The following is an 18,369-nucleotide window of genomic DNA, read 5'->3' as shown; positions in this document are numbered from 1 at the left end:
CCCAGGCAGTTTGGCTTTAGACGCTTAATCATAAGGTATATAATATGAACTTAGGATGAAAAGAAAATATTTCAGATAATAATAACCTTTACAGTGCTTTCACGTTTATATCAAATGTTAGATAATGTTAATAATCTTTTACACTTATATATTGCCTTATAGTAATAACATACTTAAATGGACAGTATGTCATTCAAATAGATAGCTAAATTAGATACAAATTCGATTTGACCAACTAGGACAACAGAATGCATTAGATACAAATGCACAGTACTGCATTAAAATCCGAGAGAAACAGCAGAAATAACAGATGGAGAGGGAGGTAAGGAACAGGACTAATAGTTACCAAACGTCTATTATGTATCAAGTACTGAATAAGTACACCTTAAGATAAGTACCATTATTTCAACAATGAAGAAACATTAAGTCCATGATGAAATTAATCCAAAATCATGTAGCTTCAAGTGGCATAATAAGGATTAGAATTCAGAATGGTCTGCCTCCAAAGCCTCTTTTCACTACTGTGTTGCATGGCTTAACAGCAGGAAATGAGAAAAAAAGACATTCTGTATTTTTGTTGAAAGCAAGACCAACATAGGCCAATAGTTTTAGGGCTACAGTAGTTTTGAGGTATAATATACTCTGAGGCTGTATTAATATAATTGTAGACATGAGATTATGCTTGGTACTAGGCCCAACATATCAATAAAAGTGGCAAATGTAGACATTTAGGCTTACATGAAATTTTAGAGGAAGTATGATAATGATAACTATTTTCAAATAATTGAAAAGCTATTAGGTAAAGTAACAGACATGAGATTTTGGCTCAAAGTAAGAAAATAATAACCAGATGTCAAAACTGGAATAGGTTGCCTTATGAGATGTTTAATTGGAGTTTAAAAACCTAATGTCAATGATTTTGCAGAGGAATTCATAAGCAAGATAGGAATTAGACAAGTAGTTTTATTCCCTGTCTCTACTTCAAATTTAGAGCAGTTTGACTTATATGTTACATGTGCATTTTACTTTTAGATCTTTTTTTTTGGAGGGGTATGTTCTCATGTTGTAAAAAACAAAAAAATCTAAAAACCACTGGATTAGATACACTGAGAGATTTCATTCAACTTAATGCCAGTTAGGGATATAGTATCTGATTAAGGTTAAGAACATAAAATCATATCTTGATTTTATTTGTCAAAGCAAAACAAAAACAAACCAAACTTACCATTTTTTTCTGCAAAGGCAATTGCGTCGTCTTTAGTACTGAAAGCTAGAACCATGTTGGACAGTGGATCAGCCCTGTAAGAAACAATTTTTTTCCAGGATTTAACATTAACCTCTGGCTGAAAATTACTTATTTTAAATCATTTCTTTAAAACTGTTAAATGTTTGAATATGTTTTTCTGTGTTAAATTTGATTTTTCTAACATGTATTGTCAAATTAAAAAATTTAAAATTGTAGAGATATTCAGCAATCTTTAATCTCAAATAAAATCATTTATTAAACTTAAAAAAAAACTAGAGGAGAATGAGAATCCTCTTAGGTTTTTCCTTAAACCTTACAAATTCATCAAAATGAGAAGGAACATGGCCAAAATGGTGGACTAGGAAGACCCTGAGCTCACCTCTCTCACAGACACACCAAAATTACAACTATTTACACAGCAACTATTGAGAAAAACTGGAATCTAGTGGAAAAGATCTTCTATAACTAAAGATATAAAGAAGGAACCACAATGAGACAGGTGGGAGAGGGAGATCCCTACCCACGGTGGGCTACCCACAAAGAGAAGGATAATTACAATTGTAGAGGTTCTGCCCAAGAAGCAATGGGTCTAAGCCCCACATTGGGCTCCCAAGCCCAGGGATCCTGCACTGGGAAGACGAGCCCCCAGAACGTTTGGCTTTAGCCAATGGGCCTTACTTTCAGGAGACCCAGAGGGCTGTGGGAAGTAGAGACTAACTCTTAAAAGGTACACACAAAATCTCACATACTTTGGGACCCAGGGCAGAAGAGTAATTTGAAGGCAGCCTGGGTCAGACTCACCTGCTTATCTTTGAGAGTCTCCAGAAGAGGCAGGAGGCAACTGTAGCCTGGGGACGTAGAAAACTGGCAACAGCCATTTTGGGGAGCTCATTCTACCACAAGGACAGTGGCAAGTGCCATTCTGGAACACTCCCAATAGCTTATTACCACTGGAACCACAAGGCTGTAGGCACCAATCGTGAGGTGCCTCAGGCCAAGCAATTAACAGGGTGGGAACACAGCTCTACCCACCAGCAGGCAGGCTGCCTTAAGAACTTCTGAGCCCACAGTGGCCCCGGGACACAGCCCTCTCCACCAGAGGGCCCTGCAGCCAGAGACCCCAGGACCACAGCAGACCCTCAGCCTGCCATAGAGGACCCAGCCTACCCACCAACAGGCAGTACCAGCCCTGGGACCCCACAGGCCCTGGCTCTGTGGACCATCAGGACAACACCAGCTCTGAGACACCGTGGATCGTGGATCCCTCACAATCCCTCACCTCCCTCAGCTGTCCTGGTACCACCCAGCAGTGGACAACAGCAGTTCAGCAGGAACCCCCAGGATTCTGTAGCCAGAGATCCCAGGACCCAGCTCTGCCTACCAGTGAGCCGGGACTAGCCCCAGAACCCCTTGGCCTTGGCCCCACTCACCATTCGTTTGACACCAGCTCTAGGACCCCTGGACCCTGCAGCAAGAGACCACAGGACTTAGCTTCATGCAACAGTGGGAGGAAATTAGCCCCGGAACCAGACCCTGTCCACCAGCAGGTGGTCCCAATCCCAGGACCACTGCAGCCCCACAGCCTGCTTTATCCAGGATCCAGCCAACACACCAGGAGGTTGACACCAGAACTGAGACATCTTGGACTACTAAACCAGCTGACCTGGAGTCCAGCACTACACACCATGAGGCCAGCACTAGTGTTAGGACACCACAGAACCCACAGCCAGCCATGTCAGGAAATGACCCCACCGACCAGTAGGCTGACACTAGATCCAGGAACCCAGCTCTGCCAACTAGGGAGCCAGCACTAGCCCTGTGACACCCTGGGTTTCTGCAGCCAGCCTCCTCCACACGAGGTAAGGCCTAGCAAACAACTGGACCAGGGGCCAGCCACATCTATCTGACTGCCCACAGTAGTCAACCTGCCACAACAGAAGGACCCATTCAGCCCACACAAGCGGCACCCTTAGCGCATATAGCTTTGGTGACAAGAGGGGAGTGTGCTGCTAGGACACATAGGACATCTACAAAAGGCCACTTCTTGAATGTTGGGAAACAAAACTAACCTGCCAGATACATAGAAACAAAAAGGGCAAATCAGGCAAAATGAGGCAAGAAAATCAGTTCCAAACGAGGGAACCAGATAAAACACCAGAAGAACTAAGTGAAGTGGAGATACCCAATAAAGTGTTAAAAGTAATGATTGTAAAGATCAAAAAAATCAGGATAAAAATGGATGACACAGTGAGAAGTTTAACAAAAAGAAGATATAAAGAAGAACAAAACAGAGTTGAAGAATACAGTAACTGAAATAAAAAGTATACTAGAAGGAATCAACAGATTATGCAGAGGAATGAGTAAGTGAGCTGGAAGTCAGGAGTAGTGGAAGTCACTGAAGCTAAAAAAAAAAAGAAAAAAAAAAGAAAAGAATAAAAAGAAATGAGGACAGATTAAGAGACCTCCGGGACAACATCAAGCATACGAACATTTGCATTATAGGGGTCCCAGAAGAAGAAAGGAGAAAAAAAGGGGTAGAGAACATATTTGAAAACATAATAGTTGAAATCTCTAACCTGGGAAAAAGAAACAGACATCCAGGTCCAGGAAGCACAGCAAGTCCCAAATAAGATCACCCCAAAGAGGACCAGAGCAAGACACATTGTAATTAAAATGGCAAAAATTAAAGATAGAGAATATTAAAAATTAAGAGGGAAAAGCAACAAGTTACTTACAAGGCTACCAGCTGACTTCTCAGTGGTAACTCTGCAGGCCAGAAGGGAATGGCATAATATATTTTAAATAATACAAGTAAAAAAACCTACAAACAAAAATACTCTACCCAGCAAGGCTTTCATTCAGATTTGGTGGAGAAATCAAAAGTTTTACAGACAAGCAAAAGCTAAGAGATTAGCACCACCAAATCAGCTTTACAGGAAATGTTAAAGGTAGTAAATCAACCATGTAGAAAGCTACTTGGAAGATTAAAAGTCAAAAGTAGTAAAATCATATATGTCCTCATAAGGAGTTAAAAGATACATATAACAAAGATGTAAAATATGATGTCAAAAACTGTATTCTTAGGGGGAAGGGAGTAAAAATACAGGTTGTTAAAATGAGTTTGAAATTAAGAAAGCAAAATAATCACACACAAACATATAAATTGTTATATATAAACCTAATGGTAACCACAAACCAAAAATCTATAATAATACACAAAAAAGAGAAAGTAATCCAAATATAACACTAAAGATAGTCACCAAATCCCAAGGGAAGAGAACAAAATAAAAAGGAACAAAAACTATGAAACAACCCAAAACAATTAACAAAATGGCAAAAAGTATATACCTATCAATAATTACTTTAAATGTAAATGCTCCCTCCAATCAAAAGACACAGAGTAGCTGAATGGATATAAAAACAAGCCTCATATATATGCTGCCTACAGGAGACTCACTTTGGACCTAAAGACACACTGAAAGTAAGGTGATGGAAAAAGGTACTCTTTGAAAATGGAAATGAAAAGAAAGCTGGGGTAGCAATACTTATATTAAAGCAACAACGACAAAACAGAGTTTAAAACAAAGACTGCAACAAGAGACAGAGAAGGACATTACATAATGATCAAGGCATCAATCCAAGAAGGAAATACAACAATTGTAAATATATATGCACCCAACATAGGAGCACCTAAATACATAAGCAAAATTAACAGACATAAAGGAAGAAATTGACAGTAACACAATAATAGAAGGGGACTTTAACACTCCTTCTATCAATGAACAGATCATCCAGACAGAAAATCAATAAGGAAACACTGGCCTTAAATGACAAGACAAACGGCCTTAAAAGTTATACATTTGTATAAATATAAATATATATATATATACACACACACACACACAACAACATTCCAAACACAAGCAACAGAATACAAATTCTTCTCAAGTGCACATGGAACATTCTCCAGAATAGATCACATGCTAGGCCACAAAACAAGTCTCAGTAAACTTCAGAAAACTGAAATCATATCAGTCATCTTTTCCAACCAAAACACTATGAGACTAGAAATTAACTACAAGAAAAAAGCTGCAGGGCTTCCCTAGTGGCGCAGTGGTTGAGAGTCCCCCTGCCGATGCAGGGGACACGGGTTCGTGCCCCGGTCTGGGAAGATCCCACATGCTGCGGAGCGGCTAGGCCTGTGAGCCATGGCTGCTGAGCCTGCGCATCCGGAGCCTGTGCTCCGCAACGGGAGAGGCCACAACAGTGAGAGGCCCGTGTAACACACACACAAAAAAAAGCTGCAAAAAAACAAACACATGGAGGTTAAACAATATGCTACTAAACAACAATGATCCAAAATCTACAGGATGCAGCAAAAGCCACTCCAAGAGATAAGTTTAAGGTGATACAAGCCAAACTCAGGAAACAAGAAAAATCTCAACAACCTCACCTTATACCTAAAGGAACCAGAAAAAGAACAAATAAAACCCAATGTTAGTAGAGGAAAGAAATCATAAAGATGATAGCAGAAATAAATGACAGAAACTAAAAAAAAAATACAGAAGATCAACAAAACTAAGAGCTGATTCTTTGAAAAGATAAACAGAACTGATAAACCTTTAGCCAGACTCAGCAAGAAACAAAGAGGGCCCAAATCAACAAAATTAGAAATGAAAAAGGAGAAGTTACAGGCTGCACCAGAGAAACACAAGGAATCATAAGAGATTACTATGAACAACTATATGCCAATAAAATGGACAATCTAGAAGAAACAAATTCCTAGAAATGTACACTCTCCTAAGACTGAACCAGAAAGATATAGAAAATATAAACAGACCAATTACCAGTGATGAAATTGAATCAGTAATTTTAAAACTCCCAACAAAAGGAAGCCCAGGACCAGATGGCTTCATAGTTTAATTCTACCAAACATTTAGAGAAGTTAACACTTACCCTTGTCAAACTATTTCAAAAAATTGCAGAGGGAAGAGCACTTCTGAACTCATTCTACAAGGTCAGCATCTTCCTGATACCAAAACTAGACAAAGATATCACACACAAAAAAGGAAACTACAGGCCAATATCACTGATGAACAGATGTAAAAATCTTCAACAAAATACTGGCAAACCAAATTCAACAACACATTAAAAGGTTCATCTACCATGATCAAATGGGATTTTTCCCAGTGATGCAAGGACGATTTAATATCTGCAAATCAATCAATGTGATACACCACATTAACAAACTGAAGAATAAGAACCATATGATCATCTCAATAGATGCAGAAAAAGCTTCTGATAAAATCCAACATCCATTTATGTTAAAAACTCTCCACAAAGTGGGTTCAGAGGGAACACACCTCAACATAGTAAAGGCCACATATGATAAGCCCAGAGCTAACATTACAGTCAATGGTGAAAAGCTGAAAGTATTCCCTCTAAGATCAGCAACAAGTCAAGGATGCCCCCTCTCACCACCTGTATTCAATATAGTACTGAAACTCCTAGCTATAGCAATCAGACAAGAAGGAATAAAAGGAATTCAAAGTGAAAAAAGAAGTAAAACTTTCACTGTTTTGCAGATGACATGATACCATATACAGAAAATCCTAAAGACATCACCAAAAAACTACAAGAGCTCATTAATGAATTTGGTAAACTTGCAGGATACAAAATTAATATACAGAAATCTGTTGCATTTCTATACACTAATTATCAGAAAGGGAAATTAAGAAAAAAACCCATTTACCATTGCATCAAAAAGAATAAAATACCTAGGTATAAATCTAACAAAAGAGGTTAAAAAACCTGGACTTGAAAAACTCTAAGACTCTGATGAAAGAAACTGAAGACGACACAAACAGATGGAAAGATATACCATGTTTATGGACTGGAAGAATTAATATTGTTAAAATGATCATACTACTCAAGGCAATGTACAGACTCAATGTAATCACTATTAAAATACCAATGGCATTTTCACAAAACTAGAACAGATAATTCTAAAATCTGTATGGAAACACAAAAGATCCTAAATAGCCAAAGCAATCTTGAGAAAGAACAGAGCTGGAGGTATCATGCTCTCTGACTTGAGATTTTTCTACAAAGCTACAGTAATCAAAACAGTATGGTACTGACATAAAAACAGACACATAGATCAATGGAACAGACTACAGAACCCTGAAATAAACCCCATGCACTAATGGCCAATCAATCTATGACAAATGAGGTAAGAGTATACAATGGAGAAAAAACAGTCTTTTCAACAAATGGTGCCAGGAAAACTGGACAGCTACATGTAAAAGAATGGGATTAGAACATTTCCTCACACCATATATAAAAATAAACTCAAAATAGATTAAAGACCTGAATGTAAGACGAGGAGCCATAAAACTAGCAGAAAACATAGGCAGAACACTCTTTGACATAATTCATAGCAATACTCTTTTAGATCTGTCTCCTAGGGCAAAGGAAACAAAAGCAAAAGTAAACCAATGGTACCTAATCAGATTAAAAGCTTTTGCACAGGGCTTCCCTGGTGGCGCAGTGGTTGAGAGTCCGCCTGCCGATGCAGGGGACACGGGTTCGTGCTCCGGTCCGGGAGGATCCCACATGCCGCGGAGCGGCTGGGCCCGTGAGCCATGGCTGCTGAGTCTGCGCGTCCAGAGCCTGTGCTCTGCAACGGGAGAGGCCATGACAGTGAGAGGCCCGCATACCACAAAAAAAAAAAAAAAAAACCTTTTGCACAGCAAAGAAGTAAAAAAAAACACTGACAAAATGAAAAGATAACCTACTGAATAGAAGAAAATATTTGCAAATGATATGCCTGATATATCTAAAATAAATAGCTCATACAACTCAATATCAAAAAAACAAACAACCTATCAAAAATATACAGAAGACCTGAATAGATATTTTTCCAAAGACATACATATAGATGGCCAATAGCCACATGAAAAGATGTTAAATATTCCTAATTATTACAGAAATGTAAATCAACACCACAGTGTGATATCACCTCATACCTGTCAGAATGGCTGTCATCAAAAGGCCACAATAACAAACATTAGCAGGGATGTGGAGAAAAGGGAACCGTTGTGCACTGATGGCGGGATTGTAAATTGGTGCAGTCACTATTGAAAACAGTATGGAGGTTCTTCAAAAAAACTAAAAACACAACTACCATATGACCCAGCAATTCCACTTCTGGGCATATATCCAGAAAAAAACAAAAACACTAATATGAAAAGATACATGCACCCCAAAGTCCACAGCAGCATTATTTACAGTTGCCAAGATATGGAAGCAACCTAAATGTCCATCAACAGACGAATGGATAAAGATGATGTGGTATTCATATGCAATGGAATACTACTCAGCCACAAAAAAAGAATGAAATTTTGCCGTTTACAACAACATGGATGGACCCAGAGGGTATTATGCTTAGTGAAATAAATCAGACAGAGAAAGACAAATACATATTTATGTTATCCCTTATATGTGGAATCTAAAAAAATAAAACAAATGAATAAATATAACAAAACAGAAACAGACTCATAGACAACAAACTAGTGGTTCCCAGTGCGGAGAGGGAAGAGGGAGTAAGATAGAGGTAGACGAGTAAGAGGTACAAGCTACTATGTACTAAATATATAAGCTGCAAGGATATATTGTAGGGACTTCCCTGGTGGTCCAGTGGTTAAGAATCCACCTGCCAATACAGGGGACATGGGTTGGATCCCTGGTCCAGGAAGATCCCACAGGCCGCAGAACAACTAAGCCTGTGCACCACAACTACTGAGCCTGTGCTCTAGAGCCCATGAGCTGCAACTACTGAGCCCATGCACCACAACTACTGAAGCCCACAAGCTCTAGAGCCCACACGCTGCAACTACTGAGCCTGCATGCTGCAACTACTGAAGCCCACGTGCCTAGAGTCTGTGCTCTGCAGCAAGAGAAGCCACAGCAATGAGAAGCCTGCACACTGCAAGGAAGAATAGCCCCCACTCACCACAACTAGAGAAAGCACCCTCACAGGTACAAAGACCTAGCACCACCATAAATAAATAAATACATACCTACATACACACATACATAATTTTAAAAAAGGATATATTGTAGAGCACTGGAATAGCCAATATTTTATAATAACTTTAAATGGAGTATAAGCTGTAAAATTTTGAATCACTATGCTGTACACCTGAAACTAACAGAATATTGTACATCAACTATACCTCAATTTAAAAAATTTAGTATCAAGAAAATTGCTGAGTACAACAGTTACTACTAATATCATTACTGCCTCCCTGCCCCAAATAGATGGCAACAACACCTACTCTTCTTGATGAACCTTCATCATTATGGAGAATACTCTTTAGAATACATCATACTGACAATACTGTTTTCAGCTTTCGGCCACTTTAAAAAAATAATGCTCTAAGATCTGACATCTAATTGAGTTCTTCAAACTAGGATAGTGGTAATGTTTACAAATCTACATAGACTCTTTACAAAATAACCATATAATTTCAGAAATGTCACTTCTATTAGCATGTTTATTAAAAGACTGTTTTGCTACAAATATTTATTTTGAATCTCTAAGCCAAGTATAGCATTCATTCTGTGAAACATCGTTTAGATACATGGAATAAAAACTATAGAAAAGAAGGTTCAGGAAGTAATTTGGAGAGTGTAAAGATATGAGATATACACAGAAGAGAATACATGGGAAATAGCACTCACTGAAGTGAAGATTCACAACTTGTACAAAATGGTTACTATTCTGGGACTCCCGTAAGATCCCTATATGCCAGATCAATCTTCCTAAGTTCAATTCCCAAATTCACTGTCCAACTCAAAAACTTTGAAAAACTGGAACCACAGTGGACTTGATCCAAGTTTATACAATTTTTCCCCTAAAGGTGCTCTCTAGTTCAGACAGCTAGGAGCATCAAGCACTCAAGCAGAAAGCCAGTCTTGTAAGCACAAGAAGTCTGGAGATGGAATTTAGTATATTCCCAGAGAAGCTGGAAATTTAGGAGCAAAAACAGTGAAAAGGAGGAATCTCCAGAACCGAGAACTTTTGAATTGCACATGAATGGACAAGGCTTTAAAACAATAGCTGAGAAGGCTGAGAGAACCCAACAGAGATTTCAGCAGCTGTCCACTTGCTACAGTGGAGACTGAGTTTGGAGTTCCACAGAGTTAAGAAGGAGTTAGTAAACACCTTGTGCTTTCCATCAAAACCTCAGAAAGGCCATGCCTTTTTATTTTTCCAGATTATGTTCCAGGATTAAGAAGAGGGGTAAAACTGCAACAGACCTACCCTAATAAAGCATAAAATATATCTTCCACAAGTTCAAGGTTTTCTATCAGTAATTTAACTGTCTGTCATTAACTATATAAGCATAAGGGATGGAGAATTAATAGATTGTTGATATTTCTTAATATAAATTGGTTTATTAACTGAGAATTAATGTTTCAGGGATTAATTAGCATATTATTAGTATGAAGTCATACATTCACCAAAAGATATGTACAATAATTTTCATTTTAGTATTATGTATAATAACCCCAAATGAAAACTACCCGATGCCATCAATAGACAGTGCAATGGATGAACCTTGTGTATAGATGAACACATTAAAAGATCATGTGACTTATTTAAAAATGAGTAATCTTAACATTTCAACCATTGGGCATAGACGAAGTTATTCCTTATAAATTTCTTTAGTCTCTATGAGTGTGTGATTTACAACAACACTCCATATATTACATGAAACATAAAATCTAAAGATACCAAAACACCTGAAAAACCGTGCCTATGTATCATTCTGCCAAATAAAATATAATTCTATTTAAACTGCAACATGGCAGATATTTTAAACAAAAATTCTCCCAGGTACATCATCAGGAAAAGATGTTAAGTGTCATACTTTTCTAAAATGAGACATAATTTAAACTGATAACTACCTTCAACTGGAGACTGAACAAATATAATGTTCCAGTAGTCTCAGTAAGAAAGATAATATTCTTGAATATCTAGCTATTTTCTCTAGTAGCCGCTTCTTTCATTCAACTAGAGGCAGTCCTGCTCTTTAACATTTGGGCCTTATCCACCATAGAGATTCAGGTCACTGATTTCATTAGTGCCACAGAATTTATGACTACTTTATTCCAATGCCTGTAAACTTATTAATCACAAGTTCTCACTCAGGAACTTACAAGTTTCCCTCAAAATAGCCAATTTCTAAACTTATCTAATCTCTTCTTATAAATAACAAAAAAATACTTTATAAGTTTTATTTTATAAACAAGTAAAAGTGTCACTAAATTATTAACACTATTCATACAGTGTATCTTAAACTAATATATATAGCTTGGGGACCATGCTAAGAGTGCTCACAATGTCAGCCATTTTTATCCAATAAATAGTACTCTGAAAAAGACTGTTTTTATGGTTTATTTTGCTGGGCCACACTTATATGAACATTATATATATGTAATATATACATCTGTATCATTGACCACAGTGATATCTACACAAATTATCTCAAAAGGTATTGTCATAAAGCATCCTGGGGACTTTCCTGGTGGCACAGTGGTTAAGAATCTGCCTGCCAATGAAGCGGACACGGGTTCAAGCCCTAGTCCGGGAAGATCCCACATGCCACGGAGCAACTAAGCCCATGCGCCACAACTACTGAGCCTGTGCTCTAGAGCCCATGAGCCACAACTACTGAGCCCACGTGCTGCAACTACTGAAGCCCATGCACCTAGAGCCCGTGCTCCACAGCAAGAGAAGCCACCCCAATAAGCAGCATGCGCACCACAATGAAGAGTAGACCCTGCTCGCCGCAACTAGAGAAAACCTGCGTGCAGCAACGAGGACCCAACACAGCCAAAAATAATTAAAAAAAAAAAAAAAAGCATTCTGTACACAGAAGAGTCTGAAAATCAGTGTATTTAAAAGGAAAATCTACACAGAAAAACAGAGCTGAGAATATTCAAATAAACCAAAGTACTCACGTTGATGCCCAACCCATCAAAGGATTTTCCCATCTCTCTCTGGTATCAAACTCCATCTTCCATTTCTTCGTGTTGTTTACTCCAGACTGCATGTTATTGCGAGCAGGAACAAAGATCCTGACTTTTCTAGTTTTGATATGCTCTTCTGGAATACCAGTTAAAGCAGTAATATCCTACAGAAAAACAAGCAAACGTGTTTCTAACAGCCCACATACACTCTAATGTGTTTTTGTTGCTTTTTGTATCTTGCAATTCTATTCGTACTTATTTATAAATTTTTTTAAGCTTTCTGACTTAATTCACTACTTTGTTATTTTACCATGTAAACTGCTATTTTGATATTTGGAAAAGATATACTGGGGGAGTGTTAGGGTACAGTGGGGAAGGGTTCATAAAAAAAAATTAGGTCCCTTCTGTACAACAAAGCACTGGTAATTTCTGAAGATTTTGCTGGTAGAAAAGCCTGTATACAATAGACTGTTACTTCATAAGCAAGTAATTACCTGCTAATTAGTTAGCAGAGAAAGAATGTAAAGGGATATTAAAAATAATGAAATATAAAAAGTGACTAAATTTTAAATAGAAAAATCTATTACCAATGGTTTCTATGTCAAATTGCTTACAACAAGGCATTCCCTTCAGAGGAAGGCCTGACCCTGTTTGTAAACAATTAAAATCAATTAACAACTTTAACTAGCATTTTGATTTATCTCCCTTTGGTGAAACCTATTGAAGAGAAAATGATATCAGATAGATGTCAAATCTATTCTGCAAAGCAGAGCCAAAAAATTTGCACAATTTTTGCAGAAACATGAGATGAAAACAATGGTAACTTTCTTGACTCTTTTTCTTTATTTCTATCCAGTAACAAATGCTCAACTGATGAATGTATACAATTTTGATGCCCTAGATTAGATATATTTATCAATTTATAATAGCAATCAGGACGCAAAATAACAAAGTAATTCAGAATTTAAGTTTCTATTTAGTAATGGTAAAATACTTTATCAACATAAGAACATAGTAGGGTCAACTATATTATTCTTATAAATGAAGCATTTTAAAATCATGGTTCACTTACTAAGGTAAATTTTAACTGGTTAAAAACAACAGGTTTAACCTGGAAATGAGTATACCAAACTTGTGAAAACTAGAAAATATAGCCCATTTTGTCAATTTTAATTTCACTGTAATATGTCCTCTAATGAAGGCTAATGTTTATTTGTGGTTCCACTCTAATCAATGCTTTGGACCAAAGAATTAGTATAAGTAAGTACTTAGTTGCAATATGTACTGTGAAAAAACTAAATGTATTTCTGACTGGACTAGGCTTTCTACCCACAGATTAAAGAACAAATTCTTTAGTTATTTTAGCTGGCAACTATACCTTTCCACCTGTACCAATAATTAGGTGTGGTTACTTTGTCACAGCCTGTCTGTTTGGAGAAACTACTGAAATGATCCATACAAATATTTACACAAAAAGGTACATCTAGTATATGCCTACATTTTTTAAAAGTTTCTTTGCTTATAGGATAAAATAAAAACAAAACAAGTACAACTGGTACATAATTTTTAAAGACATGAATATAACTTTTAATTAGTAACTTCTAATTGTCAAGTTAAACCTCAAAGAAAAGTAATTTCAGGTATTATTATATTTAATGACTCTCTAAAGCATATTCTTCTACTCAAGAGCTTGAAAGAGACTCAGCTCCTGGGAAGTCCTTAATGTTTATTTCCCCCTTTGAATTCACTACAGTATTTGTAATCTTTCATATTAACTTATTATTTAATACTATATTTCTTCATATTAATATGTCCTATTTCTTCAGTTATAGTCGAAGCAAAGTATAAACAAACAATATAAGTGTATTACAAAATTATGGGGTGAGGCATCCTTGTCAAACTCCATAGCAACCCCTCCATTCTGAGCTGAGATCATAAAAACTGGAGCTGTAAATTAGCTATTCTTTTAATTAAGACTTATAGAAAAGGAAATATATTAATCTCTTAATACCAGTTACCTCAGAAAGATAAGATCATGGGAAACAGACTTACTTTTTCTTAATAAATGTCTATATTATGTGCATATGCCAAAGTAATTTTAAAACCAATAACGCTTTAATAAAATGGAAAGAGTATCTCTTGATTTGTACTATCAAAGCAGAAAGGGATAGAATGATTTTTTAACGATGGAAAACCTCTTTAAAATCAGTGGCTACAAAATATTGCTGAGCTCCTAGCTGCCAGTGCTTCCATGCCCCCTCAAATTACGGCAATTATTTACTGATATCTTCCCCCAATAAAGCTGGCATTTGAACAAATGAGTTTCCAAATTTTGAAGCCCAAGTTGTTCTGACATAGAATCCCTGTCTTTGCCTGCAGAAGACATGTAAGGTACTGCAGCCGAGTTGAACTGCTGCCAAAGACAGAATAAAAAGGCTTGGCATCTCTCACATACTTGACACCTAAAGGGCACAGAAGCTCTAAAATTCCTAGTCCCTCTAGGCACACTCTCAGTCTAGACAAACTGATTTCTCACACTTTTTAAATGCATCACAACACTCTATTGTTATCATTTCATCCACACAGCTTCAGCTAGTGACAGAAGAACATGTCCTTTAAGCGACATTTCAATGGGCTAAAGCTCCCATTCCAAGATTCCATTAAAACAATGTAATACTTGAAAAGAACTATGAGGCACTATGTTGAACTTTTTACTTGTGTCTTCAATGCTTTGCTTTCCTCAAAGTTGTCACTCACCTACCTGTGACTCAACTTTTGAAAATAAATAAATAAATAAATAAATAATCTGCAAACTACTTAAACTATATTGAACTAATGATATTCTCTAGATTTCTACTTCTCTATTGCAATATGGATCATCTGTGATTATTTAAAAAACCCATTTACAAAAGATAGAAGTGCTCTGAAGATGCCCATGTTGCCTTTTACAGATTTCTCATTTAATTGGTAAAATAGGCAATTTATAAATAATAATTCATAAATTTTCTATGATTACAAAAAAGTTAAATCACGTAAGATACAAGAAGCCTTCAAGTTGGCACCTGAAGAACCTCAAGACTCACCAGTTATTATCTATAAATTCTAAAAAAACAAGTAACCCTATAGATAATATATACAGACTTACTGAATTTTAAAACTTAATTTTAAACAGTTGGGTCAAGCCTGAAACCTATATTTATATTATTAAAGAATGTCACTATCTCAATCAAGTTTTGGAAACACAATCTTATGTACAATAAGCTATTTTAAGAAATAGTAACTAATTAGCTCATCATGATTCACAGATTAAAGGGCATTCAAATTTAAAAATTTGCCACTGAGAAGAAGCATATCATAAGTTCCAAAGTTCTACTCTTTCAGTACCATTTCTTCCACAATTTAAATTCTAGAAGAGCTGATAGCTGACCTTCCATTTCACAAGTCTAGTTTAGTTAAATGGAAGAGGAATTTAAAAAATCATTAAGAAAGTATATGCCAGTATATGTAAATGAACTTTATTTTTTCAAACACCAATTTCCATTATAAAATATTAGTTTTCCATACAAAAACTGTATGACTCGGTTATCAACTGTCCCCATTTATCTTGTGTGAATTCAACTTTTTTTTTTTTTTTAAACAAAGGAAGCAGGGAACAAGCAATGGGAAGTTGGTGTCAAAATGCAGAAAAACCTCCCAGCAAGCTTCTTGCAACCACCCAGGATTTAGAGTCTTGCTGGCCGCTCTCTTTTCAATACCAGAATTTCACACATTTCAATGACTATTATGACTTCAAAGAATCAAATTTTCATCATTGTCCGTCATCTGCCAGTTGATTTGTATAAAGGAGTTCTTCTGCATGCATTCCAAACAAAAGCCTCCTTACTTTTGTGGCTATATATCAAGTTTAAAAGTTTTGTTTGTGACAGTTGTGTCTTTGGTAAATTAGGGTAACACTGAAGGAGTGCAGCTGCTCTGCAGGAACCTCCTTTTTGGCACCATTTCACTTAAATAAAAACTGAATAATTAGCTTCTGCCTTTATTAAACCACAAAAATGCCACTGGCCTTAGTAATTACTTCCGGTTGCCCCACCCACTTAACCTTAATACTTTACACTTGTCATAAAGAGAAATTAATGAAAAAGGTTTTCACCACTTTGGATGAATTTTTGATAGATCTCTCAGTACACCCAGAACAGCCAAAATTTTTACCAGGCTTTTTGGTAATAAGTTGACTAAATTGCATGTTATTATGGATCAATGTTGAAAAGTTTTAATAGAGTACATATTGGAACATTAAGTACAAATATTGCTCATAGAAACTTGTTCTATTGCAGGCTATTAGTTACCAATTATGTGTTTAAATTTATTTTAGGGCTAAAACTGATCTAAATTTGATGATTGTGTTTATATTCTACTTCAACCATGAAAGATGTTAAAAGGAAAACAATCCTGGATCTGTAATAAAAACTTCCTTTCAAGTGCCCTACAGAAACTTAACACAAGAAACTCATTAAGTGGTCTCATAAGTAATGAAGGACATTTTACAAAATAAATTTTACAGTTTGAAAATTAACAAAGAGTTGGCAGATAGCATAACCATATGTATTTACTTACCATGGAAGAACTTTAAACATTTCTAAAAAGTTAGTGGCCACATCGATTCAAGATACAATCAAAACTGTAAAAATACATTAGAAGTGTGCCAGCAGAACCAATTTTTGTTTGTTTGTTAAAGCAACATATTGATGTAGGAGTCTAACCAGGTAATGAAACAAGTGTTGAAATATGATATCCATTATATCTTGCATATCGGGCAAAGTTACCATGAAACCAAAAGTTCAGTTTTAAATGGAATGTTGTTAAGATATTAACAATGGATCAAGCAAATGATGCAGCTAATCATATAAAGAGCAAAAACCTAAGAATTAGAGACATGTGTCTCAATCTCAAACCATTTTCATTACTCCTAGATCCTTCTGAGCAGGATAGGGTAGAGCAACGGCTAAAAGCAAAGGGCTGAGTCAAAACTGGGTTAGAATCGCAACTTACGTTGGGTAAATTAATAGACTTCTCCTAAATCATCATCTATAAGGATCAATTAAACAAAGTAAAATGAGGACTAAATAATGTATGTAAAGTGCTTGGGCAATAAAGAGATGTCCCATGTATATTTAATGTCTACTATGTATTAGACAATGGACACAATGCTCAATAGTATAGACATGATCTCCATTCTCATGAAAAGTACTATTTGACTTTTCAAAAAGGACAGAGTGAACAAGTAACAGGAGGCTGTTGTTAAGATGAAAAAAACTCCCATCTTCTTTGAAGAATATGAGTTAGTAAATAAAATACAACAAAAGGAACAAGGTATAATTTATCTTTGTTCATTTCAATTCAAATGGACAGATTGTACTATGCCAAGTTATCTATGTCAGGGACTGAAGAGAATATAAAAATAAGACTTTAGTCCTGAATTTTAAAAGTTTATAATCTGTGTACCCATAAGGAGGGGGGGATAACTAAGTAATCATTACTGTAAAATACAGCATTAGTTAAGATTTAGATAAATCTCGAAGAACCCAAGCTCCACCGTTTGCAACCTATGCGGTATTGATAAGTTGCTTAAACTCTGTCAGTTTCCTCCTTTAAAAAAATGCACTACAAGGAATTCCCTGGCAGTCCAGTGTTTAGGACTCCACGCTTTCACTGCTGAGGGTGCGGGTTCAATCCCTGGTGGAAAAACTAAGACCCGCAAGCCCTGCAGCTCGGCCAAAAAAAAAAAAAAAAAGCACTACAAAACCTACCTCATAGCAATGTTTGGAAGGATTAAGTCAGGATATGAAGTAAAATGTGATAAATGCCATGGCGGTCAAATAAAAGAAAGACTGCATTTGGTTTTAAAGGTGCAAAAGTATCAGAAAATACTTTTTCTGACTAAAGAGGGAGACAAGATGATTCTTTCAGGATACTTATGATTTTAAGAAGATACAGTTAAAACATTATAAAAAAATTAAATAAAAATTTAAAAAATATGTCCCTATGTTTAAAACCTTAGCAACTGCTTTTCTTATGCATATTAC

At 36.3% G+C, this 18,369-nt stretch overlaps 1 protein-coding gene across 3 annotated transcripts in view; it reads right to left on the bottom strand.

The window, feature by feature from the left end:
* Window positions 1–18,369, bottom strand: part of NDUFS4 (NADH:ubiquinone oxidoreductase subunit S4) — a 119,476-nt gene that overhangs the window by 27,750 nt on the left and 73,357 nt on the right. For all 3 annotated transcript variants that reach the window (XM_067730667.1, XM_067730666.1, XM_067730668.1), the window contains exons 3-4: window positions 12,278–12,450; window positions 1,226–1,299 (exon numbers count right to left, since the gene is read on the bottom strand). In XM_067730667.1, the coding sequence (XP_067586768.1) occupies window positions 1,226–1,299; window positions 12,278–12,450 (247 nt within the window). The remainder of the gene's footprint in view (window positions 1–1,225; window positions 1,300–12,277; window positions 12,451–18,369) is intronic.

This window comes from Pseudorca crassidens, chromosome 3, assembly GCF_039906515.1.
Source record: "Pseudorca crassidens isolate mPseCra1 chromosome 3, mPseCra1.hap1, whole genome shotgun sequence".
NCBI classification, from domain to species: domain Eukaryota; kingdom Metazoa; phylum Chordata; class Mammalia; order Artiodactyla; family Delphinidae; genus Pseudorca; species Pseudorca crassidens.
This window is presented reverse-complemented; position numbering and strand designations above follow the sequence as displayed.